Source organism: Nicotiana attenuata, chromosome 12, assembly GCF_001879085.1.
Source record: "Nicotiana attenuata strain UT chromosome 12, NIATTr2, whole genome shotgun sequence".
NCBI lineage: Eukaryota > Viridiplantae > Streptophyta > Magnoliopsida > Solanales > Solanaceae > Nicotiana > Nicotiana attenuata.
In genome coordinates this window covers 20,317,373-20,344,127 of record NC_032000.1, presented here as the reverse complement: position 1 = coordinate 20,344,127, position 26,755 = coordinate 20,317,373, and the positions used below count along the sequence as shown (strand labels likewise).

At 37.6% G+C, this 26,755-nt stretch overlaps 2 protein-coding genes across 2 annotated transcripts; both read right to left on the bottom strand.

Annotated features, from left to right (window-relative positions):
* On the bottom strand, positions 14-15,481 carry LOC109235377 (E3 ubiquitin-protein ligase KEG). Its single transcript, XM_019401460.1, has 16 exons — positions 14,462-15,481; positions 10,846-11,208; positions 10,500-10,730; positions 10,152-10,274; positions 9,488-9,824; positions 8,710-8,867; positions 7,245-7,402; positions 6,975-7,096; positions 6,102-6,236; positions 4,607-4,731; positions 4,371-4,475; positions 4,032-4,265; positions 2,889-3,222; positions 2,446-2,634; positions 1,941-2,246; positions 14-1,768 (listed from the first exon to the last, which is right to left on the bottom strand). Exons 1-16 carry the CDS (start codon positions 15,187-15,189, stop codon positions 545-547), a joined length of 4,872 nt encoding a protein of 1,623 aa, XP_019257005.1. The 5' UTR covers positions 15,190-15,481; the 3' UTR covers positions 14-544.
* LOC109235376 (sphingoid long-chain bases kinase 1) lies at positions 16,636-25,325 on the bottom strand. The gene is made up of 9 exons (XM_019401459.1): positions 25,003-25,325; positions 24,076-24,632; positions 23,634-23,984; positions 21,530-21,623; positions 21,388-21,425; positions 20,103-20,249; positions 19,704-19,803; positions 17,363-18,303; positions 16,636-17,072 (listed from the first exon to the last, which is right to left on the bottom strand). Exons 2-9 carry the CDS (start codon positions 24,496-24,498, stop codon positions 16,923-16,925), a joined length of 2,244 nt encoding a protein of 747 aa, XP_019257004.1. The 5' UTR covers positions 24,499-24,632; positions 25,003-25,325; the 3' UTR covers positions 16,636-16,922.

Genomic DNA, 26,755 nt, shown 5'->3' with positions numbered 1-26,755 from the left:
AGACCCAATCATATACTAAGTTCAACAATATAAGAGGAAAGGCATTAAATTCACATGCTTCTCTATTCAAACGGCTAAATAAACTTTTACAAAATTATGAGCAGCGGCCTCAGCATTTTTTAAATGACAAGATAGAGGAGAGAAATGTTCAAATCTAGTGTAAGTGAACTATGTTTGAAAGCTATGAGACCCAAAAATTTACTTGTGATTTGTACAGAATAGAAAACAGACATTCCTGTTAATGCAAGCTAAAAAGAAACATTATGCAGAAAAATCCCCAATGCGGGCCCCAACAATGACCACATCTGTCTAACTTCAGCAATAACCCCAAATCCATCCCAGCTTCTTTGTAACATATTACCCATCTCTCTATCATCACGTCTTCTCTGGGTACATCCGCCTTCATGGCTGTCAACTGCCCTGGGGCAGCCTCTAACGCCATCGCACAGCCAGCACATTGACTGCCTCCCATACATAAAAAAGAGGCTAAGAGGTTGCCCTGCCACTATCTAGTGATAGGAGGAGCAGTAACAAGACAAATGCTTCACTGATCATTGCGCTCATCAAGAATAATATCAGCAGGGTCTCCAATCCATGGACGCCCTTCTCTCCATTGAAACTTGATTCTTAGCTTCCCATTAGCATCTACTCCAACAACCTCACCTCTACTCGCATGAGTCTCCATCCCCCATCCCCACCTAGGTGCCACCAGCCCATCTCTGATCTTCACCTTGTCCCCAATTTTAAATGCTCTAATTCTTTCCATTTCCGAGGCCTTGCAGAGCCATAGCCTATCCATAAAGCAGAATGAAACCCAAAGATCACCATCTTCTATGCGGTGCACCACCCCCATACTAGAATGACAGACATCCCCCCATTGGTGGGTTGGGTTAGACACATTCTCCCTAACCCTGACCCAGTCGCCAACTTGGATTTCCTCTTCCTCAACAAGGTCTACTTCTGAAGGATCAAGCATCCAAGATTTTGAGCCTGCGGGTGTGTAGATTCTTAATTTGCCATCTGCATCAATTGCTGATATAGTTCCAATACTTGCATGACTGTGATTTGACCACCCAAACCTTGGCTGCTTCACAGAGTTTCTTACTCTAACACGCTGACCAACCAAGAGCTTATTCACTCTCTCAAGATGGCTGCAATATCCCACCCATTGGTCCTGCTCTCCACAAAAGGCGACAAAGACATTACCGTCCCACTTATCTCCTTCATAACTCATTCCTTGCACAACTCCAATGCTACCTGGCACTACAGATTTCCAACCGCTTGCAATCTCTCTCAACTTAACCCACTCTCCAACTTCAAATGTTGGCTCTATCTCAAGATCTGCAGGATCTGCTCTCCAGAGACACTGCAAACCAAAAAATGCAACCCTCACTTCTCCATCAGCATTAACACCAGTTATAACACCTCGAGAATCTGGATTAGTGCCTCTCCAGCCCCATCTTGGTTCTACCAGCCCAACCCTAAACCTAACATGCTGCCCAATTCGAAATCCAGAAACCTTTTCAACGTCAGTGTAATGAGTCATCAGGCGTCCTTTGCGAAAACAGCATGCAAGCTCTAAATAACCAGTGTCTTGAACACTATGCACAACCGCTAGACTTTCTTTCCCAATGCTATACCAATCATAACTGGGTCTAGTTCCCAGGCTTGGTTTAGAACGTACCCAATCACCAACTTCAAATCCTGAAAGCTTTTCTGCGTCTCCAGGAGAAACCTTCCACAAACTGTCTCTCCCAGCAACCCTAACCTAGAAAGCATCAAAAGTCACATTACTAGTAGTTAAGGTTTGAAGCAATTCATTATAAATAAAAACTAATGAATTGGAAGTCAATTCAACCTTCACTATTTCATATGCCTACTTATAAGGTCAATAGATTCTTTCCACCGAATTAAAAATGAGACCAGCAAAGCATGCTTACGTTTAGAGCACCATCCATGTCAATTCTCACAATCTTTCCAACTGTTGCTGGTGTCTCACTGGACCAACCAAGTCGAGGCTGAGAAACTGATGGCAAAACATGAATTTCTTGTCCAACTTCAAAAGGTGGCACCTTCTCCACATCTGTCACTGAACAAGAGAAAGGCTTGCTCCTGAAGCAAAAAGCGATGCCAACATCACCATCTTCTTCCAAACTGTGTATTATACCTATGCTGTTCCTCGTGATGTCCTCCCAACCATATTTTGGTGAGGGAACTGAAGCTTTTACCCTTACCCAGTCACCTACCTGTTAATGTGCACAGAACAAAACAAACAAAAAAACTTTGAGTACGCTACCAAACGCGCTGTTTATATTTCACAGTTGACCTTTTTTCTTCCATTCTCATCTCCACAACCCCCAAAACAGAACGAAAGCTCCTAATTACCAACATCGTCAGCTAACGTCCTCATTAAAGAACAAAAATATTAACCAATTACAAGTATACCTTGAAATCCTCCAGCTTTTCCATGTCAGAAGGATCTGCCTGCCATGGGATTGGTCGATTGGGGATCTCTATGATCAACAGACCATCAGCCTCTATATCAATTATTTTTCCTACACTATGATGTGTTTCACCACCCCAAGCATATCTTGGCTCTGCGACAGTGCGCTTCACACAGACCCTATCAGCAATCTGTGAAAAGGTACAGAATGTAGAATTTAACCAATGGACAGGATAATAGGAATTCTTAAAAAGGTAATCCCTCTGTGTCATTTAGTACGGTTGTATTTGACTGGACACTGGAGTTTAAGAAAAAAGGACTTTCAGCATAGTACAGTTAGAACTTGTGGTCTTAAACATGCCATGACATTTCATATAAAATGAAACAGAGGGAGTAATGAACTATCGTGGATTAGTGAAGTCACAGTGCAATATATTTGTCTTACTCTGAATGGCTCAACAGGTTCAACCTCTTCTGGCTCACAATGCCATGGATGAGGAAGATAGCTTAGTTCCACCATCAGACTGCTGTCTGGCTTGATACAGTACACCACACCAATGCTTCCTGGTGTTGCAGATCCAAATCCATGTTTAGCTGTTGTTAGTGTAGGACGAATCCGAACCCAATCTCCGACCTTAAATTCCTCCACACGTTCCATTTCCGCAGGATCGGCTTTCCACCCTCTAGATGCTCCAGGAAACCCAACACGAAGCACCCCATCCTCATCGACACATAAAACAGTTCCTATGCTGTCATGGGCATGGCCGCGCCAACCAAATCTGTAGCAAAAGCAAAGCTAGTTACAATTAGCTTCTCAAAAATGCTAATATTCAGCTTGAAAATTTTCAACTTAAACCTGGTTACAATTGACATTCATAGGTAAGCACCTGAAAAGCTAAGCATAAATTGGCAAGACAAAACTACGGAACAGGAAACTTGACTAATCTTATAATTAATACATTTTTTGTTTATTAATCTATGCTGTTTTTAAGAGCCGCACTTCCCTGTTCAATCCTCCTAAATGGGGAGCAGTTCCAGAGGAACATCATGCTTAAGGTTGGGTGGGGTTTTGGGGGGGGGGGGAATTTAGATTTTGGTTAGATAAATGAGTAAAAGAGGACAATCTGAAGGATAAAGTTTCATACTTTGTACTGCATAGCTATAAATAAAGTTGTGTTGCTGATATAATTTCTGATTCTGGTTGGCAGCTGCATTTCAGAAGATGTTTTAATGATGGGAAATTGGGGAAGTTGGTAGCTATTAAACGTTTTGGAAACAGTAAATCCTAGATGCCAATAGTAGGAACTCACAGACCTGGTTGGCCAGTAATGATGGTGTTTTCTCAGTCGAGTTGTTATAGCTTGATGTTAAAGCAGGAAGGTAGTTGGGATAAGGAATGGCCATGGAAATTGTTAAGGAAAAAAGGCTCCACCCTAAGCTTCCTGTTTCGGATGGATTGCTTCGTATAATGCTTGTTTGACTCACAATTTCTTATAGAAACAAGGTACTTCTATGTGCAGTAAGAGCAAAAAGGACATAAGACGAAGCATAGCCCTGCTATAAATAACAGTTTTTAGTTTAGTCAAACCTTGGTTCTTTCACATCTGGCTTGAGCTTCACGTGTTGCCCTCTGTCTAATGGAATCACTTTTACAACTTCATCTACCAATACTTGAGCTTCACCAGAGCAAAAGGACACAACGAGATTCTCTTTGTCAAGGACATTTTGCACAAAACCAACACTCTTATGTCTTGCACCTTGCCACCCATAAGTTGGGGTCACAATGCTTCTCCTATATTTCACCCAGTCTCCTACTTCATATCTGTATAGCATATGAACATGCGCTCTTCAAAACCTCAAGCACAATCAACAAGCATTTTTACAGTTATTATTCGACAAAAATTAGCAAAAAAATTCTTCTGCTCACATTGTGGGAGATAAATGGACCCCCTTTTCCCTAAGTGCCTCTATCAAATCTTCTGAAATCCATTCACGAGGCAGAGTCTCCAAATAGTCACATAAAGTTTTGCCACTGCAACAATAGACATTGATGAAGTTAATGCCAAGCTCAGATAGAAGAGTGTTTTATGATAAGTAAATACAAGCCGTCCCCATGATAGCATATAACCCAGAAAAGGAGCCATACGGCTAATTGGAACTTGCCTGTGATTCCTAACTTCAATAGCAGCATCCGGATACCTGAGCATAATTACAATCCAATCAAGATTTTCACGTATCATATTGGCAGAGAATGCTGCTACATGGAAAGCATTATCACCTTCATCATCCTGATATCAGCGAGAAATACAAAATTAGCTCAAAGAGATATAAGAAATAGAGTTACAAATATCAACAAGCATTAAAAAGCAAACTAATACGTCATGAGCAAATCAAACACAGAGCCATGACCATAATGTATACGTCATGAGCAAATCAAACACAGAGCCATGACCATAATGTTTGACACTAAACTTCATTGAGGTGTCCACATAGGGTTCCGAGCCTCACAAAATAATTTGCAAAAGTATATTTTCCTTCAGGCTCATTCTAGTTTGAGTAGGAACCTATGCAAAAAAATTCCAAGACCATCATAAACTACAAAATTCAGAAAAGTCTCAAGTTCGGGCCATATCTGCTGAGGATTTGCACATCCGATCTCTTAGTGAACTCCGCAACCTCACACTTTACAGTAATCATTTATCAAAGTCCAGCAAAGTTGCAACAGACAATCTTCTCTTAGATTTCTAAATTCTGGACCTTAGTTCCTGCAATCCTAAATGCTGATGCAACCTAAGGATTCTATTTAGACATCGGGAATGAAGTAAAGGAATATTTCTCAAAATGATATGAGACTAGAAGTATGTCGGCATAGCCACTTCTCACTTCAGAGCTAATTCCCTTCCTTATTCACACACCTTTACCTATACACTTTTCATAACGCAAAAACTAAATGAATTGAGAAGCTCCAAATGAATAAATAAAATCCACATTAACATTTGAACTTTTTTCCTTAACAAGTGGTAATGTATTTTGTATGATAACAGCACCATCAGGTGCAGATATGTACAAAGCAAAAGTCAGTCCTAATATACTTGCAGAGCGCTGAAGACTTCTAATAAAGCATCCATATCACATACATTCAGTAAATTAACACCAAAAGGCAAAAAAATACAAACCCCTGCACTTGAACTTTAGAGTTTTTGGGTTTCTTTCCAAAAATAAAATAACAGTTAGTACTACCATTATGATATATGATTATCCTTATCAAAAAATATTATGATATATGATTATGATTTACAGTTAGTATCTCTTCTAAATACTTAGTGATTTTTATTATCTTGCATTACATTCAACACGTCTTGTTCCATGAAAGCAGGATGCCTAAAACTATAATCATCTATTATTTTCAGCCCTTAGGAAAAATCACACTCTTAACAATAGATCCGTCAGAACTGAACTCTTTATGGAAATCTGCTAGATTAGTCTATTATATTAAGACCAGAAGAAAATATCATATATATATATACTAGGTGCTCTAGTGATAAAAAAATATGACGACCACAAAAGATAATTGGAAAGTTTTCAGAAAGTAGCTGCCAAAAGACCGAATTCACAGATTTGTATCAAGTAATAGATCCAAAAAGTGATTATTACGGACCTGGAAATTACAATTTGCCCCAGCAGACAAGAGCAATCCCACACATGATTTTGCACCTCTATTCAATGCCACATGAAGAGGTATTGTATTATTCACATTCTTGATGTTTACATCAACTCCAGCGTCGAGGATGATCTAAAGAGAAGTTGGAAGTTCATGAGACAACAAAAATAACGATGGTTTAAAAAGTATTACAATCAAAAAGAACCTCCGCTTGACTACTGTGCAGAACTACGAAACTAGTCACTTGGCAGCATAGGCGTGCACCCACTGACAAGGACATTAAGACATGCATAGTTTCAAATAAGTGAGGCATAACAGAATAGGAAAATCAAATTACTTTTGCACCTATACTTTATAAGTCACTTTTTTATGGAAGGGTAAAGATTATTTCATACATCATTGATCTATCAAAACAAGATTAAGAATCTTCATCCTGTATGAACTATCACCCAGCTAACTGGTAGGACAAAAAGCTGCTCCGCTGGAAGCAAGCTTTAAGTTTTTTTTGACAAGTAGAAAGCAAGCTTAAGTTGAGTGATATGAAATCATGTCTAAAATTAGTTTCAATCCTTTTTTGATGAAGTATTAACTATCAAGTTCCATTCCTTATAGTAATGACTCCATCTATTCGATCAAAAATACTTTGATATCCCTCCTTATCTATGTCAATGGAAAGCAAGACAACTAACCAATATCATTAGAGGTAGTGTCCTGAAGACTAACACGGGATCAGCGAAAAATAAGACACAACCGAACTGATGATAAAAAGAATGTTACTGTCCAGCCAAAGCACGACACGGACATACAACCTAAGATTTCATATTTTTTTTCAATATAGCACTGGTCAAACTCAAGTACATATCAGCCTACCTTGACCAACTCAACATCGTTTATCATAGCAGCAGTGTGCAAAGCAGTTCGAAAATGCTGTGTGTCTTGTGCAGCTGGATCTGCTCCAGCAGCTAAAATTAAACGTACTAGTTCTCTTCCCTCTACAAAAAGTACACAAGATTACTGGTAACCAAAAAACAAGAACAGGTACAGCTAGTAAAAGGAAGTAAAAAAGAGGTAGTATCAACTGCTATATCTTGTAAAAACAACTATATTTATGCTCATCCCTGTAAAAAGAGTCATACTCACCTGCCTCACGATCTTTCTTTAACGCTGCTGCCATGCACAGTGCAGTACCAACAGGACTTGGAATATCAATAGCATCAGCTATCTCTTCAATGGATGCAAGTTCCACCCACTTCTTGACAACAGCAACATTCCATGTCACGATGCACAAGTGCAGTGGCCTGTAGAAGGTAAGAGACAAAATATATACCACATGTGAAAGAGAAAGGGGTGGAGATCAAAGAAAATATAAGGACAAACATGCTCAAGCATCATCCTTCACAAGCAGCAAGTTTTCCTCCATTGCTGATTAAAAAGCCAAACTATTAACAACTAAAGTAGAAGCAGCAGATTTAAAGAACAATTGCCAATGCTAAACTTCTATGGATGCACCTGAAAAAGCTTCAAGATTACCAAATAGCCTATTATCATTGTTCCATGCATAGATCATCCTAGACTGACCCCGTTAGCCACATAATTAATCTTCTTATTACTATTATCCCAACAATTCTCTTTGGAATACTGTAATCTTGAGTAACAATTTAGTGTAATTAAAAAAGTGAAACACCTCGAAAGACAAGTATTCTATAAGGAAAATATACAGGGCCCCCTAATATTAATAATATAATTAAGACATGATAATGACACTAGAACACAGTAAATCAATTATAAAGCACCTTCTAAGTACATAGAAGGGGTCACATCAAATTCCTTAAAAAAGTTTTAATATGATAACTCAGCTCTAACATTTTTTTCAAGCACCGTTCTTTAACTTAAAGATGCCACAAGCTCAATTTTGTTTCCATCTAAGACACCATAAGTCAAACAAGTGGACCACAAAGTTTTCTTGCAAAGGAAAGGCCCACGCTTTTCCTAGTGAACCGAGTCTTTTCTTCATGAATCATTTTTGATGAAGTAAAGGAATTTCATTCAAAAGCAAGCTCTTTTCTTCATGAATTCCCTTGCTATAAATCTTCATATTTGAATGAATTTACTGACTTAGGAGTCTTAAGGGGAAAATAACCTAAAAGAATTTCGTAAGCTATAGTCTACTTCTTGGGAGACATAAATTCAGAAACTAGTACCTTGTTTTAAATGATAACATTTTACAAAGAACAGCTCAAAAATTGTGCAGTTAAAAGTGACAAAATACATACTCCAAGAAAAAACAATAAAGATAAGAACCCCCCTACAGCAAAAACTTACAGGGATTCAATGATGTAAGTATGGAGTCACTATCATTTACAGGGCATTCTTTACACAAGATAAGAAACTTGTACTTTTCTTTTCTTTTGCAACTCTGAGAACCACCATGATTCTTTTTTCATCTTGTTTTCCTGTAATTTAATATTAGATTTCTTTTGCACTTTTCTCTACCCTAATTTTTATCTTAATTTTTTTCCACGCTTCCAACTACAGGGTTCCCCTACTAGAATTTTATTTCCAAAAAATATTTCGAGGAATGAATAAGAATCATATTTGAACTTACGTCAAATTTTTGGAGTTCAAGATAGCCATTGATTTACAACCCCCATTTTCCAGTATGACCTTGGCACAGTCCGTATATTTCTTAGCAACAGCTCGATGAAGCACCGATTCACCTTCATCATCAACTGCATTTGGATCAGCCCCAGCCAGTAATAATTCCTGTTGCAATGAAACATAAAAAGGAAGATAGGTACTAATATAACAAGTAACAACCAAAAGATACCAAGAGCTAACAAAGATTTCTATCCAAAAAGGATAAAACAAAACAACATCCTAAGCTTAATGTTTAGTGGATTTATTTAGCTGGCTTAACCAATCTCCTGTATCTAGCTGTGAACAACTTTTGGAAGGTGTATGCTCTCTAGTTATAGATTAAACTTTGTATCTGAGCAGTCACTTTTTCCCTCTTGTAAATTTTTGTCTGCATCTTCTTGATGCCTTTAATGAAAACTTATTACTTCATCAAAAATTAGCAGTGAACAACTATGAATCTCAAATTGGACTACAGAACCTCTTGGATTTTGTTTTGTTCTACTTTTTATAGCAGAAGAATTAGAGGAGGTGGGGCAGAGTAGGGGAAGACAAGAGCACGAGTAAGAAATCGAACCTGCATTCTAGGAGCCTTTTAGTTTACTTTTTTAACCTAAAATTGCATTTTCACCTTATCTCTCTATTTTAATCTCATCTCTTTAGTAGCTTGACTTTCCATTTGTTCCTCCACATTTCAGTTTCAGCCTAATATCTTTCTCAACATACACATAGAAGGACAAGAGACCTACACGCATGCAATCTGGTTGGCCATGGTATGCACAGACATGAGCAACAGACGGACCAAGCCCCTCTCTCAGTCTAGATCTCACATTGGCGTGCCTCCGGATAAGAGCACGAACACATTCAGGTGATCCAGCAGCGAGAGCAAACACAAGGGGTGGATCACCATCTTTGTCTAGGACATCCACATTTGCCTGCGGGTATTCCAGAATGGCCTCAACAAGTTCAACACTTCCTCGTCTACAAGCAAGGTGTAAAGCAGTTTGCCCATCAGCATTTTGTGCCTCCAGTAGAGAACGTAAAGAGTTAATACTTTGTCCTGAAACAGTCTTCGCTAGCAAGTCTCTGCATCCAGAAGAGTAAAATAGATGAAGTATATAGAAAACATAATTTTTTAGGAGAACTGCCAGAAGTTGCAAAAGGACAGATACAGGGAATAGGGTTCCTAAAATTTCTTGAAGGGATATGTGCATTAAGCACAAGTAACTTCTGTAAATTCCCTTCCAAATAGAAAAAACTTGATGACCAGAATCTTTTTTCTTTCTTTCTTTTTCCTCTTCTTCCTTATTTTTTTATTTGAGTTATGAAAATGTTCCTTTCAAATTTCTGTAGTCTCTTTATTGATTTTGCAAAATACGATACCTACTACTTAAGAAACACATTAAGACTTACCGAACTCCATTTACATTGCCTTCCGAAACGAGTCTGTGTAGAAGACTGGGATCATCAAGAGAAACCTCCAACTGATACGTAGCAGAAGGTACTACACCATTCGTTCCCAAATACTGCAAGTTACTGCATTTTTACAGATAATAATCAACATTTATCTGAACGGCCAGTGATTAAACTCAAAAGCAACTGTAAAACATTAATCCCTAACAATCAGAATAATACAAAGAGCACTGCTGCAGCCGCTATTAAGAAGCAAGATCATCAAGTGTTAAATGCTACCTTCCAACAGCTAACCATGTTCATGTGACAATCCTGTTACAAAATATCAGCTTAGCTAAATGTTCTTACTTATCAGGGCTGGCAGGAGGGCTGCGAGGGATCTCTTGCAAGTGGCGAAGAAATGTGGCTAACATTGAACTAAAAGTTGGTCTCTTGGAAGCCTTGAACTGCAGACACTCACCAATCATCTTCCACAACTCTGGCGGTATTCCGACACCCACTACACTTGCATATTGAGGAGGTTGTCTCCTTGCCTTTATAACAGCCCGATAAATTTCCTCTGCATTTAAGCCAGCCCATCTGCATAAGAATAACAGAGGGTTCTCTAAATAAATCATCACAAGGAGAAGAATAACTTATACGCTAAAACGTGGTAGAAGTGACGCATTGAAGAACGTTAAGTTCAGTCACTTACGGAATAGAACCGGTGCACATTTCCACCAATGTACAACCAAAGCTCCAGGCATCTGATTCCGGAGATATACCAATGGCGCCATCCCAGAAAAGATTAAGTGATTTCTTTACAGGCTCCCATGCTTCTGGAGCAGTGTAGTTTGGGCTAAGCATTGTACAATCCATGCATGAATGGGTTATTGAGGACTCACACTCCAATCGAGCTTTCCTACAGGCAGGCTTCTTTAGAATTGCTGGAAGTCCATAATCAGAGACCACAGCATGACCATTTTCATCTAAAAGAAGATTGGACGGTTTAATATTCATGCAGACAATACCAGCTGCATGAAGCTCAGCCACCCCACGTGCAATGTCTGCTCCATATCTGCATTTAAGATGGGATAATATATCAACTATAGGAGATACGTGAATTGCTAAAGCCACTATCTCAAACAGACTACACATAGAAAAGTGGCAAGATCAATTGCATGTATATCTGTAAACTGGACTCTTTTTTTAGTACAACTTTACAAGCAATGAGGAGCCCAGGGAAGAGGGGAAAGGGGATGGAGAAGGGAAGCACTGTTTGGGAATTGAACTCTTGCTGACTCTCTAGGGCATCTGTAAGCTAGAATTTCAATAAATTTTACAGTTTGAAAAGTTGATTTAAGCACTAAAATTCTATGATAGCTAACCAAATTCATTTCCTTATTGTTTTACCCTTTCATTTATCGAGGATGTAAATGATCATAATTTAATTGGAGAACACTGGTGACTGGCTTAGCTTATGTAGAAAAGCTTCCAGAGCTCCCACGCAATAGAAGTGCAAGAAAAGAATTGTCAATTATAGTTGAGTTTGTCAATCGCATTTCATACAAAAGCTTCAAAAAACTTGGCGGGTGGGTCTTGCACCTTCTATATAGAACCCTTCTCTAACCTTTATGCTTCCGCGGCTAACAAACAGGCTTATGCTGATATTGTTTGATGAGACAGAAGAACTGCACCATGCAGCGCGAAGGATCAAGCTACATTATGAAGTATCAACTAATACACAAGTGAACTATCAAGATTTCTTGCACTTTAAGATGCCATCTTGAAAGCATAAAAAGAAGAGGACTGGTGATATGAATGCTGTATTACCAACAGTATCAAGTACAACAAACCCGTCATTAGTGCAAAAAAACCAGATTAAACTGTTGACATGTCAGCATCTCAGGGGAAGTGAATCACCAACTAACAAACTGTCAGGCAGCGAGCCAGTTATAGTGGACAGCAGTGAATCACTTTGGTATTCAGTGGGTGATGCCAGCTGAGATGAAAGATGTTATGTCCAGCTGGGCATTCAGACGAAGGGGAAAAAAGACGTCGAGCATGGGATGTAGCTCCTTTGGAGCTAACTAATGTGGATACTATGGAAAGAGAAACATGGGAGCTTTTGAGAAGATGGAGAATACTGTTGTTCTTACTAGGACAAATTTTTGGTTTTAGTGATCTTATGGTGCACCCACGAGGTCCCAACTAGCATTGATGACTGGGTGTGATTTATGGAGAACAATGTCTTGGTGTTGGTTCACCACCTTTTTGTGTACAAACTTGAATATCGGGGTTTTCTTCCCCATCATATCAATGAACTTATTATGTATCAAAACAAATATAAGCATCTTTGCATGGCCTAATGGTCATTAAAGTGGGAAAAGCCATGGTAGTCCAGGGAGGGTCCTAATCGCACCAAAGACAAGGAAACACTAGATAATTTAGTGTTTTCTTCCCACCTGCCTAAACTTTCGCGGGCATTGTTACCCGGTACCTATGTTATAGATGTGCTAATGGGAGGTAGCAATAGCACGTGCCCAGAGATTAGTAGAGTGAGCGCATATTGAACCGAGCACCACCATTACCTATCTATTTTTATTTTTATTTTACATAATGTTGGCCCGAGATGAATTTTAATGGGAGAAACATAGTCATTGAGGATTCATATAGTCGACCCAACGCATTTGGGCCCGAAGCATTGTTGTTGTTGTTGTTATTAGTATAGTAATGCTAATCTAAGCATGACAAATTTCTTTTTCCAAAAAAAATTCCAAGAGGTTTCTAGCAAATAATGTGGTCTTGAACTATTGAATTATCTAAGTGGAAAAAGGTTTAGTTGTCTAAAGTTTGGCACGCACTACAAGTCAGTTCTCTTTTACTTCTTGATTTCAAATTAAAAAACTAGACACCTAGCCCTCTCTCTTCCATTCTGTTTACAGATAGTTCATTGCTTTTACATCTTGATAGTGGATACATCAGTTCAGCCCACCATTTCCACTTTGTCTATGTTAGTACAGCTTTCTAGCGTGGTAGCTTTAGCTCATTTGATTTATTCTGCCAATAGGCAAAACGATTTGTGTTTTTTTTTTTTTTTTGACAAGTATAGGCAGAATGATCTCATATAACGAACTTCGTATCTTTGTTACTCTAAATTAAGAAAACAATAAATATAATAGTGTTTATTATATTTTCAACTAATTGTTGTCGCCTATATATCTTTTGCTTCCAAGATAGGATAAATGGAGGAAAAAGATCAATATAGGCAATGTAAAAATACTAGGTAGGTTATTTCTTCCCATCTGTCTAAGCCTTGGTGGACAGGGTTACCTCGTACCTGTGTTGGTGGGAGGTTGCAGGTACCCGGTGGAATTGGGTGAGGTGCGGACACCACCATCATCAAATACAAAAAATCAATTAACCGAAATATGTTCTAGTCATGTTAGTACATTTATTTTAGGTCCTATACTTCCTAGTTGTCTTTTAGCCTTGCCAGAGAGTTATATGCCAATAAAAATATAGAGAAATTCTAGTGCTTTTTCTTTTATTTTTAGTTTGTTTAATATTGGCTCGAGATGAGTTTAATGGAGAATCAAGATCAGTGAGGAATTGAGGATTCATATACTGACCTAACTTGTGTGGGATTTAGGTGTAGTAATTGTTGTTGTTTAAATGATTTTTGGTTTCTTGTCCCATGAGTGGATTCTCGATTGAAGGCTTGTGTCCGCCGAAAGCTTCCTTTTTTCTTTTTAGTCTTTCCTTGCAATGAACCGAAAGGTGAGAGGCAGGGCTCGGCCTCAAGGTTTAATTTAAAGTCACTAGTAAGTCCAACTGCACGAGTGGAAGGCCTTTGCTCTTTTTCCTTCTCTCTTCCAGTTCTCCCCCTCTACTTTATTTGAGGCTGTCTCGGCTGTGCTACCGGAGGCTTTTTTTTTTTTGCAATAGTGTTTACTGAAAGCTAGTTCCTGATTTCTCAAATTGTCATTATCTGAGATGAGTTTTTCTTACAAATCAGGAAGTGATGCTATCTTTTTCCCCTTCTTGTTAGTATCTCCACAATTTCATGCATCTCATCAAAGTTTGGGCATATGAAACATCAAATGCAAGAGACGGACAACATTTCCGTTCTTGATGAGCATTGTCAAGCACATGTGATAGATTAAGGATGCAAATGCTCTCACATAATTTTAGAGTTCTAATTACTCATAAGTTCCTGTTTCTTTTTCAATTCTCTACTAAACCTCCAAAATTCGAAACAACATAATCAACAAGGTAATGAATCAAATGGAAACAGGAGTAACCCTTTATTGAAAAATCAAACATTATACCTCAGAATTTGCTCAAGAGTGAGACGGCCTTCATTGCGCTGCATCTCGGTCTGTACAGATCCTTTACACCTATCCATAATCAAGCACAAGCTTCTTTCTACTTTGGAGACACCATGAAAAGCACACACATTTCTACACCACATAGACTCCCGCCTCAACTTCTCCAACTTCTCTTGAACCCACACCACATCCATTTCCTCTCCAACTCCCACCTTCTTCACCGCCACTTTATGCCTACACCGGCCCCCACCACTGCTACCGGAAACCGTTGCTGCCCACATCTCTACTCCATGCCTCTTGGACTCACCACCTATCCTCCTAATCAACCTAACTTCCTGATGAGCACCCACCTCTATCCTCCCACCCCCACAACCCGAGCTCGACGCAGCACGGGCCCCATGCCTCCTTCTCGAATCGTTCTCCTCATTATCATCACCATTCTCATTGAAACCCCCCTCTTCTTCATCCTCCTCATCATCGCTTGAGTACCTGGAACTGGAGTCGCGGATTAAAGCGAGGATCGCGTAGTTCTTCTTTAGGGCAGTAACGGAGTTGCCCACAAGGGACACGTGGCGACACCTGGGGCACGATAAGCTAGTATCCGGCGAAGCAGAGAACATTCTAGAAAGACACTCCCTGCAAAATCCATGACCGCATTGGAGCAGCAAAGGGCAACGCTCCTCCTCGTCATACCTATTCTGACAAACTGAACAACAAGGTACTCTCATAATAATAATATTAATACTACAATCAAACAATCAATAAATATTAACCTCTTTTTCTGCCTCAACAACTGGGCAGAAATTGGGATTACTGAATACGGGCTTGATTGGTGAATGGGAATTGAAGTAGGTAAAGCTATTTTACTTGCAGATCCAACGAGGAAGAAGAGTGTAGAGAGAGAGAGTTAGTAAGGGTTTAGAGAGAGAAGGAGGGAGAAAATGGGGGGTGGGTGGGGTTAATAGTTGAGTTAAGGAGGAAGACGGAAGCTTTACTGACGGGTTTTTCTTTCTATTATTTTTTTTTTTTTTTTGGGTGCCGGGGAAATTTTCATCTACATACACATCTGGAACAGTATGCTACAAGTACAACTCCTTTAATGCACGTGTAGTAAATTTTCATCTTGCTAAAGAACGGTACAAATATTGATAGAGTTTGAGTTTGATTTCGAGATTGCTCGTTTGAGTTCAAGTTATTTAGTACAAACCCATTAATGCACCATTTAGATCGGGGAGGATGTAAACCTGATGAATTCTCTTCTTCTTTTTTTAAGTTTTATTATGCACCGACTTTGAAGTAAAGAAAAACAAATATTTTACATAGTAGCTTAATATGATAATAAAATAATTATTTGTTATAACTGATTGAATTAAATTAATTATTTGTATAACTGATTGAATCAAATTAACGATATAAAATTATTCACATTACCAGTGTATATTTATAAAACATGTTTTCCTCAACCAATTTGGAAATCCTGACACACACACACACACTAGTACGTACATAAATTCTGAATGTAAATCTCTTGGAGTGAGTATTTCATCTTAATTTTATAACTAAAATATCAAGGTTTGATTAACCTTAATGGACGTTCTACAGAGGAGTTTTGTTTTTTCTTATCTTTGTTTCTAAATAATGCCTAAGAATTTCTCATCTTGCTAGGAGCTTTTAAATTTATAATTATAAAAATATTTCGATCTTACGATGTAATTCAAAATACAAAAGAATAAATAGTTTAGTCAGTATATATTTGGGTTTAAATCATTTCTTTTACCATCTAAAATCATTTGGCATTTCATGTTGTAAGAAATCCCTGCATAAAAATTCATATAAAATAATACAAAGTCTGGCTAGTTGAGTTGCATAAGGAAAAATAGTCGCTGCATTACGGAACTGACGACTTTCAACCTTATAATGTTTCAATGCACAAATCTTACAAATACTGTCGTAAACTTGCCAATTCAACCAGAAATCTCATTAAGTGACCAAAAGAAAAAAGAAAAATTCAACAAATAATTAAACAACGCCAAGAGAACAAAGAAGCACACCCCTCCCTCAGGACTTTCTTTTTTCTTTTTTTCCCCCTTTCCTTTTTCCAGCTAGTGCTAGGGCTAGAAGGGGGGACTTGGTTTAATGGAGCAAAGAGGGGACAGAGAGGGTAAAGTGTTAGGTAACCAAAAGAGTGAAATTTCCTTCCACAATAAACGCAAACCAATAATTTACACGCTTTGTCAAAACCAGTACAAGGAATAAGGCCAATATCCATACAAAGCCAACTCTCAAAGGCATTAATACAAGTTACGACAAGGGTACACATTAATATATAAGCTGACATATAATTTGAAAAAATGTAAGCAACATTGACAAAATTTACAAGGACCTCAATGACAAATAAAGAGCTTAATGCTGTAGCCGGAAGGTAGAGAGACCTATTGAAGATATACAGGGACTGCATCAATCACTTGCAATTACCTGGGGCACGACCAATAAGCCTGCACTGTTCTGGAAGCAAGGACGAAATCACTTGCTCGTTTACTGGGAAAAGTTCCCCATCAATACCACAGCTACTGTGTGAGTGCTTTCCGGGCTTAATCTTTACTGCTTTAACCTGCATTGCATAGGAATGAAGCTTATTTTGAATTCAGCGAGCACCAACCAACAAAACCTCATTAAAACTATCTAAACCAGATTTTCTGAAAAAGATGGGTGAGCTCTAAACTGAAACTGTAAGTTTCTTGGGGCAGTTTATCTTTACTAAGTAGATTGATGTTTTGAAAATATCCATACAGTAATGGCCTCAATGTAGACAGCGAAACCTGTATTAATGCACTCAAAAACTCTCTGCTTTAGTAGGAAAAAAAAAAGTATTTTGCATCCAAAATCCATTTGCTGCTTTACCTTGACATATTCAACGTATGGGAGGGAAAGATGTCGGCCCATTTGCAGACGCAAGAAGAACCTTATAAGCTTCAGTCTTCCACTTCCATGGACCAACAACAGATCTAACGTGTTATCATCAGGCTCTGCTTTTGGGGCCACAACCTGTGAACTTAAGCTTTGAACAGTTTTGCACGAATGGTTGCATACCAGGACACCAAGAAATTGACCTTTGGTAGTCACCCATTCTTCTGCAGACTTCTGGACGATATCCTTCCGCACAGCATCTTCAGTGTCATCTGCTGGTCCAGGCAATTCAATAGGATTTTCCATATTCCAATGAGGTTCTGTGTCCCATCTTGGTTCCGTCTCCCAAATTGGGCCAGGGTCTGACATCGTTGATGAGATATCCTCTTTATCATTTGTAGTTGTATTTGCCCAAGAAGATCTAGTAGGGTCATTTGTAGCAGTCAACCCACTCCATCCTTTATCTGTTCTTGATTTAGACCTAGTCCTGGGCCAATTCGGGGTTGCTGAAAGTGGAAGCTGAGGATGGATAACTTCTGGTTCAGAAGTTGTATTGCCACTCCGTCCGGCAGATAAACGCTTAGATTTTGCATCAATGGCGCGCACATATTCTGATGGCTCAGTGCTACTACATGTAGTATCCAAGTCTGCTGCGGACATTCTACTTGGGGTCATTATTGAATCAATACTTGATAAGCTAGAGGCTCTGGGAAGCCCTTCCTTGCTTGATCTCCTCATGATGTCTGTGTACAATTCAGACATATCAATGACTTCCCTCTCAACCAAACCTTTTCCTTCTCCAGTTGCTTCTTTCTGCGCTGGAAGATATTCCACTTCAAAACTGTACTTTGGTAAGCACATGAATTTGAGGAAACCAGCAACAAAGTAGCGCAATGGACCAAACCGCTTCTGGTATTTCTCAGATAGTTCCAGCACTACAATAGATAATTGAAGTACACTTACTATCTGAAAATCTATGCAATTCAGACAGAGATACCATATTATACTAATAAATACTAAATATCCATGCAAAACACAACTGCTACTGCTACAACAATGGAAAGTAGAGAATTCAAAGAGACGCGGCAACCTGTTCCTTTTTTTTTTTTTTTTGATAATCGAGAAATCTTCGACAGTCAATGGCACACAGTTCGGGACTTGGTAATCAGCCCCTCTACCTGTATCCACTTAAATACCGAGCTTTTGTTTGTAGCACTGCTCGAACCCGTGACATGAGCCTCGGCCTCACCCACACATCACAGTTGCGCTCTCACCACTAGACCGAAGCCAGAGAGCCAACATGCCAACCTTTTCAATCAACAAATCAACTTTTACATTCTCAAAATTACTTAAGTCTTAATAACCTTTTTATTTATCTTTTTCTGTTACGGCAAAGCTAATAGTTCAAAGAGGATACCCTCCCAAAGGTAGCTCACAATATTTACTAATGCAGAGACCAACAAGATAGTTCCCATTGTATCTGAGAGGAAACGAGGGCAATACCTATAATAATCTGCAGCAAAAACTTCTCCATAAAACCATAACCCAGATGATACATGTCAGCTTTTCAAGTGACAAGTTATGAAGCACATACACCAAATCTATGCATGTTTTTTGGTGTAATCGTCAGGCACAAATGCTCTTACAAGTTACAATATCAATCCAGTTAGTTGCATCCCAAATTTTTCCTTGTATTTAGGCACCATCTATTCAAGAAGGAACAGGATCCCGCAGTTGGAAGACAAAAAGGAGGCAAGATAATTATCCATTTTTCCCAATTCATAATTTTGGAGCCAAAATATATTAGAAAAGGCAGATAGTATGCATTTTAAATGTAATAGCAACAAATTATTCAATTAAAACACAGAAGTATAAGGAGATAGAAAGCACAGTAGACAAAACTCGAAAAAGGAAAAGGAAAAAAAGGAGTTGCCTTGAGTCTTAAGCAAACACATAATTTGAGATGCTTTCACGTAACTGAATGTTAAGTTTGATAGACTCTTCTTTTGTTAAGTAATCCTAGCAAACTCGGTCATCTGGGACATTTTCAGTGATATAGGCACGTTATGATTTGTTCATAAATATTTATTAATAGTTCTTGATTTAGACATTTTAGGCCATATGAAAGATCAAATATCAATAATCATGTTCTAGGGTAATGCATACCCTAGTTTTCCAAATTTCCTCTTTCGTGTCCGACTCCTTATCTTACCCTACTCAAGTATCTGCATTTTTAAAGGTAATAATCACAAAGTTATCATAGCACATGATTATCTTACCAAATTATTGTAAAGCATAAACATTAATAACTGCTAGGAATTAAAAGATTTAGTACCATCGCTTACAAAGCCAAAGTAGGTGACAGTCGTCCCAAAGTGAATTCTACCACTTTGAACCCACTCGACAGCAAAAACATCTGTAGCTGTAAGCCCTCCCTGAAACAAGAAGTCGACACTACATAAAAGGAGTAGATAACCTAGCAGCAGTAGTGATATATTTCAAATAATACTTCGGATGTTTTGATGGAATCAAAACCAAATCATTCCCTGAAGGCTAGATGATTGCTTAATTTGTTCAGTTGGAGTAACTTAACTTCTGTAAATAGTACTGATCAATTTTTTGACTTTGTTAGCTCCCTAATCCTAGCATAGTCTTTTTCTTTGTACTGGAGCTAGCACACATCTTCTGTAACCTTTAATCAGCATGAAGACGCATCAAGAGAGATCAAAAATACCTTGACAATTGCTATGGCAGCGGACACGGGATCTCTAACTCCAAGCACAGTCCAGACCAGAGAATTATCAGAACCAGCCGGAATGATTCCAATTGGAATTGAAATTGCTTCTTTCTGGTTATCCCTACTGAGTAGCCCGTTTAAAACCTGAACCAGAAAAGTTATGTAAGAAAGTTTAACTTAATTTTCTGGACGAGTAAGCTAGATTAACTAATTCTGAGCACATCTTTTAAATGTCAACCAGCAAATATTGGTAAAGTTCACTTTTTGGTTCAGAATGACCAACTTAGCAGTTCAAAGATGTCAAGAAACTATAGTAAAATTTATCAGCATGCAGTTTAGCTTAAGGCCATAATTCAACAAATGTGAAAACTCTATTCTGAACACAAAATCAATAAGATATAGGGTGACTAAGAAGCTCCCCAAAAAAAAAAAAAAAAAAAAGACGAAGCTGAGTGTAACCAAAAGAGAAGAGCATTCTGAAAATGAGATTGCAAGGCGCAGAAAGCTGGTGGAAGATATAAAAACAGAAAAGAATCTAGGAGACTAATCAAATCTTGTACTTGTTGTGCCAAATGATGCTCCAGCATGTTAAAGATGATTGGCCAGATCCCATTGAGAGAAATCCCTTTATAGGCTTTATTCACTCTATACTTCATGTATAGAGGATCTTCCCCCTTTTTGTATACTATTACTTGCTTGAAGAAAACACAAAGAAGTGAAAATCTAATGAAGGGGCCTCAAAGAGTGATTATATTTTCTAGAATCAAGGGGTCTTATCAGGCTTTCTTATTCTTTAACTTTTTTGTGTAGCCTTTATCAAGATTGCCAACCCCTTAGATGAAACTGCATCCAACTATTAAACGAAGCACTATCTCAAATAGAAAAGCATCCAACTTAATGACTCATAATTGACAGATCTTACAGTTTGTTTAAAGGGTACAGGAACTTTGCACAAGGCCAGTAATTGCACTAAATCTCAAAGAAGCCAGCCATCTAAGGTCTTAATCGACTCAATATAAGCAATCCATAACAACATAAAGGCTGTCTCTATCCTAAAGAAGAAACAATATGCTATTAAAGAAAAAATAGCAAATCAGGTAACTCTGTGCACACCTAAATTATGTCACGATAGCTCTCTCAATTTAATGCTACTCAAAAAACCTTTATTGAGCATAGAAACTGGCTTATTGATGCAAGAAAGGAGAGTAATTGAGCTATATATGCACTGCAGACATACACACTTGTCACTTGTGAAGTTGGAGAAAGACAGACCATAACTAACCTCATTCACTATTCCATCGCCTCCTACACATATAATGCCTGAACATTTTCCAAAACAGAGAATATAAGAAAAAACAATGATGAACATGGTCTTAGACAGCTAAAACTGAATAGCAGAAAAACTAAAGCACTGAAAGAAATACCATCAGGACATGTACTGAAGTCAACCGTGCTTGCAAGTTTCTTGGCATGACCTGCAGATGTGGTTTTGACTACTTCCAACTTAAACCCAGCAAGCTGTTAATTCATTAGAAACAGAGCTAAAACTTGAGAACAAGAACGAACAAGATATCCAGTCGCAAGGAGAAAGAGGAAGGGATCATGCATTTACCTACCTTATTCACACACCCCAAAAAAAAAGAGAGAATGATGCATGGAATGAAATTCTTTTTGCTCGACTCTAATACCTAAGCTGGCAAGGGAGACATGTTAAAGTTATTCTGTATTTCTGTCAAAGACACGAGAGTTACCAAAGATGAAAGATAACTGATGGCTTTTCTTCTAAATTTAGAAGAAAAGGGGTTACTGATAACTAATGGCTTAAATTATTTATCTATTGGAGAACGGAAGCTAATTTCTTTCAGGAAGATCGTTCATCTGAGCAGATAGAGATTCTCGCAACCTTCAAGGTTAAATAAATTCTAGGTGCTCATTCATAGTATATATATTACTTCTACATCACTCTTGGAAGCAGTAGCTCATGGAGGCTTAGAGAGCATTGTTTATTGTTACGTCATAAGGTGTTGGTTATTTTAGGCATTCTGATAGAGTGGAGAGCTTGCCGAGGGTCTACCGCAAACAACCTCTCTGCCTTCTTGAAGGTAGGGATAAGGTCTGTGTACACTCTACCCTCCCCAGACTCCACTAGTGGGATTATACTCGGTTGTTGTTGTTGTCGTTGTTGGATAGAGCGGAGAGCTAAACCCTTGATGCGTACATCGCATTAAACATGACTTGTAAGCTTAGTTATACTTGCAAGTAGATGACACTGCCTCACAGTCACTTTTTTAGCAATCAAATGATGCTTTTAAAAGTTTCCACTTCATTTGCTCAAGATCAATATTTTTCTTGTTTTATCTTTTTTAGCAATCAAATGACGTATTTTTTCTTTTTTTTTATGGAAGAGTAGCAAACTTCAGAATGGAGCTTGAGCACCACGATACCAAAAAGTTCTTCCTGAATAGAATGTTTCTGAAATGAACAATGTTCAAGCCAATGAAATGGCTTACATTATGTTAATTAGCTAAGCTTTTGATGATTTTTGTGTAACGCTTCGCGGAAAAATTAAATGTCTTGTTACCATCTCTCAACCCTATTTTAGCCTTTACAGATTGAACTCTTCTGTGATTTGCCGAGAAATAAAGAGGTCAAGGGGCAAACTGTTAAAAATAAAAGAGAGGGTGCAAAACGAAAAATGATGCATACAACAGGGGTATAAAACGCTAAGAACTCCTTATAGAGCTTATTCCAAAAAAAAAATATGAGAGATTGAACAGTAGAGACTTCAGACCTATAAATCCAGTAAAAGCATCTACAAGATTTTTGTAACAGTGCTTCACTTTTGACATTCTACAGCATCAATTGCAAGAAAAATAAATGATTCCATGATAAAAAATCAAACTGAACTAGGATAAGGCATATGATAATGTAAATTGAGCCTTTCTGGACTTCATAATTGAGAAGATTTATAATTTGTAAGGAAATATCTGATGACAATTATCAAGAAAAATAGTTATTGTGATGACAACATTTGCTGGTTATTGTGAAAAGCAGTTATCAATTTTTTTTTTCTGGTTAAGTAAAATTTGTGTTAGTTTTTCTCAATCATTTTGCAAGTTTTGCCAACCCCAAACAACCTTGTAGTTGTATTTTGCAAGTCGTGACAGTTGGGGATGGGGAAAATATAAGAGACACGTGGACAAGCAATGGAACAACTAATTGGATAAACACTAGAAAGCATTGAATAATGACCATAAAGGAAAATACGGATTATAGGGGCAAATCAGATAGTCTGCATAACACAATGAACAAACACATCCCCTTTCTAACAGCAAGGACTGTTGGCTAAGAGAGAATGCTATTAGAGCAACGATTTATTTCATTTACATCCAGCGGTATCATCACTACATGATTGCGACCACTATAACATTTTCATGCATTTAGATTAACTTTTAAAAAAAATTATGCAGTTAGAGGTGGAAATAAAATTGTCGGCTAGATAATAACAGATTACAGTTCTAGACATACCTTGAATATAGGTTCAACCTTGCCATGGAATACTTTACTTGAACGACCACGGCCAGACCTTGGGTTCAAAATGACAAGCATTCTAGGAGGACTTTTACATCGTACATATGACTCGAGAGGAAATTCATTAGTAACCAAATCAGAAGCCTGCTTCTTTGATGAAGCCAGAGGATGAGGCAATATATTCACATAACACTGTTGATCTGCAAATGCATTTACCCATTGAAGTGCTTCCTCTGATGAAGAAGCTAAGAAGCGAAAATCCTTCTGGCTTCTTCGAGTTTTTAAAAAACCTCTTCTAAGGGGATATGAATGGATGGTGAAATGTCGGAGTCCAGGACAGTATGATACCTGTGGTACGTGCAGAACCTACTGCTTAGTAAAACTCAAACGGAAGTGATACAAATTCTGACAAAAACCATAATCCCTTAAAGAACCTTACCGAAATAACATCTTCCAGACGCAGCATACCAGAACCCCAAACCATAGCCTTGCTAGTAAGTTTGGCTTCAACAGCATCCTGGCTAGTAACCTCCTTTGAGGCTTCTAACTCAGAATTTTTATTTGCCTTCCCCTTGTCCAAAACCAGCTTTCCACAAAACACTTCATATCCAAGCAGGTCAGACTGCTCATCCCCGATGTCAATCCTGTGCTCCTCATTTTTCTCTTTCTTAGGGTCATTATTACTCAGACTAAGTTCTCCACGTATCGAACTTCTTCCTTTGCTTCGTTTTTCAGGGAAAACAACCGGAGATGAATGCTGCCCAGCTGTTGTAATCTGGGAACACAACCCGAGACGTCGAAGAGACTGCTGAGTTGTAAGTCTCAAAGAATTATTTTTAGCAAGATTCCCACTCTTCTGCATATTTCTCCTCACCGAGCAAAAGAGCGAGAATACAGTTGAACAATAACGGATTCCTCTAATGCTTAAGTGTATCAAGATCCAGAAAATAGCTAATTCAGAGCCTAAAAAATTCACATCCAACCAAACGACCAAACCTGCATCATGATAATTTCAAATTGGTGAATACATTTTAAATAAATCATTAAATCATTATATAATTCAGAGCAAAACAACGAATCACACTCTCCGGATCAGAATAACCAAAATTCATCTAGAAAACAACCACCCAATCGACTAAAATTCTCAAGCCAAAAACTAACTGTAATCTCTCAACAGCAAAACTTTCATCAGCGATTACATATTATGAAAGCATTCACTAAATCATATGAAAATGCAAACAGCACATCACTCTCCAGATCAAAATTACCAAACTGGTTAAAATTGACGAACCTGAGATTAGCTTTAGGCGTTCCACGAAGCAAAATATGGGCACGAACAAAAAATAAAAGGAAAAAGAATACAAACCTGATTGCTAGGGTTTTTATTCGAAAATTGAGAACTTTAGTCAAAATCTACGGTTCTCGAATGCTGTGGTGAAAATCGGTAATCCTCAATTGATGTTAGCAGCGAAAATCTCATCGGAGAAAATGCGTTTTGAACCGGCGGTTCACGGAGAGCCGAGGAGAAATGACCCGATACTTCACATATGGGGAGAGTTTGGAGAGAAGGGAAAAGGAAAATACAGAGAAAGGAGAAATCGCTTTTTCCGTCCACTTTCTCTCATCTACCAAACAGGAGCAAATAAAAAAAATTCCTTCTCTTTTTTCCTAATGTTAAAGTATTTCCTCTACTGTGGGATGATATAATTTGTTACTAATTTAAATGGATCTACTTTAGCTTTTAGCCTTTTAGCTTTAGCTTTAGGACATGGAACAAAATAATTTGTCAATTGTTCTTGTTTTATCTAAATAACTTAATGTTTTTATTTCGATTGAATAATCTTAATTTGGTTTTGTGCTTGGTATTAGGTATGTGGACGAGTAGTTAGTTGGTCTATTATGTGACGTCATGCCTTTACTTTTAATATTATTTGTTTTAGACGAGAATAAAATGAATTTTTTTTTTTGAGAAAGTAACATAAGAAGAATGATTTTAAAATATCCCTTGTTCAAAAAATTGACATTATTTGACAACAAAAAAGAGAAGATGCACATTCATTTTGAAAAACATAAAGTAATATATTCACATGCATAGGCGCATATTACATTAAAACTAAATGTGTTACAAAAGGAACTTCAAATTATGGTTAAATCGTGGTAAATTAATACTCCCTCTATTTAATTTAAGTTGCACCACTAATTTAGCACGGAATTCAAATGTTGATTTGGTGTATACTTGATTAAAGTAGTAGCAAAAATATTGTGAAAGTTAATTAAAATAACAAAAAACCGCATTAAAATTTTCTTCACTGGAAACCAACATTACAATTTTCACTTGAGTAATTAGGTAGACTTTTAGTCCTAAGTTTCTGAAACATGTAATGGGTAATAATGGTGCCAAACATTTGGATATTTCAAATTTATAAAATGGGTAATATAAATTTGATGAACTACTTACTAATGTATATGTATGTTTATGTGACTAGATATTTGTATCATTGTATGTATGTTCTTATTTTTGTATATATATATATATATATGTTTCAATTACCTTTTGCTTGTGAAATTATTATTAGACATTGAAAACATTTCAATGTTACCCTTTACTAAAAATGATGTAATTGTAGAAGTTAACTTGACAATATATTTCATATAATGAGTTAGATATCTCTACAATATTCAACATTTGTACAATATGTCTCAATTCAATCTCGAAGCTTATAACTTATAAAACGCAAAATTCAAAGGTTGCGTGAAAGTAAGGACAAAATTAGAAGAATGTGCAGTACCCCCAATGTATAAAAACATGTCTAAAACTTGAAAGGAGTATTGCTTTATATCTAATAAAATCGATATATGGTTGGTTGAAGGAAAACACCAATGGAAAGCAACAATGGTGATGCACGTTGGAGTTTCGACACTATGAAAGTGCTTAATGCATTACGCACGATTATAGAAAGTCTAAACTCAACATAAATCATATATCTATTGTACCATATTGCATTAGAAGGTACTCAATTTCAATATATACGACTAAGTTTGGTGTTGAAAATGAAGAAGTCATCACCTAAGATACATTATGGGCAATGATCGCCATTTCATATGATGCATAAAGTATG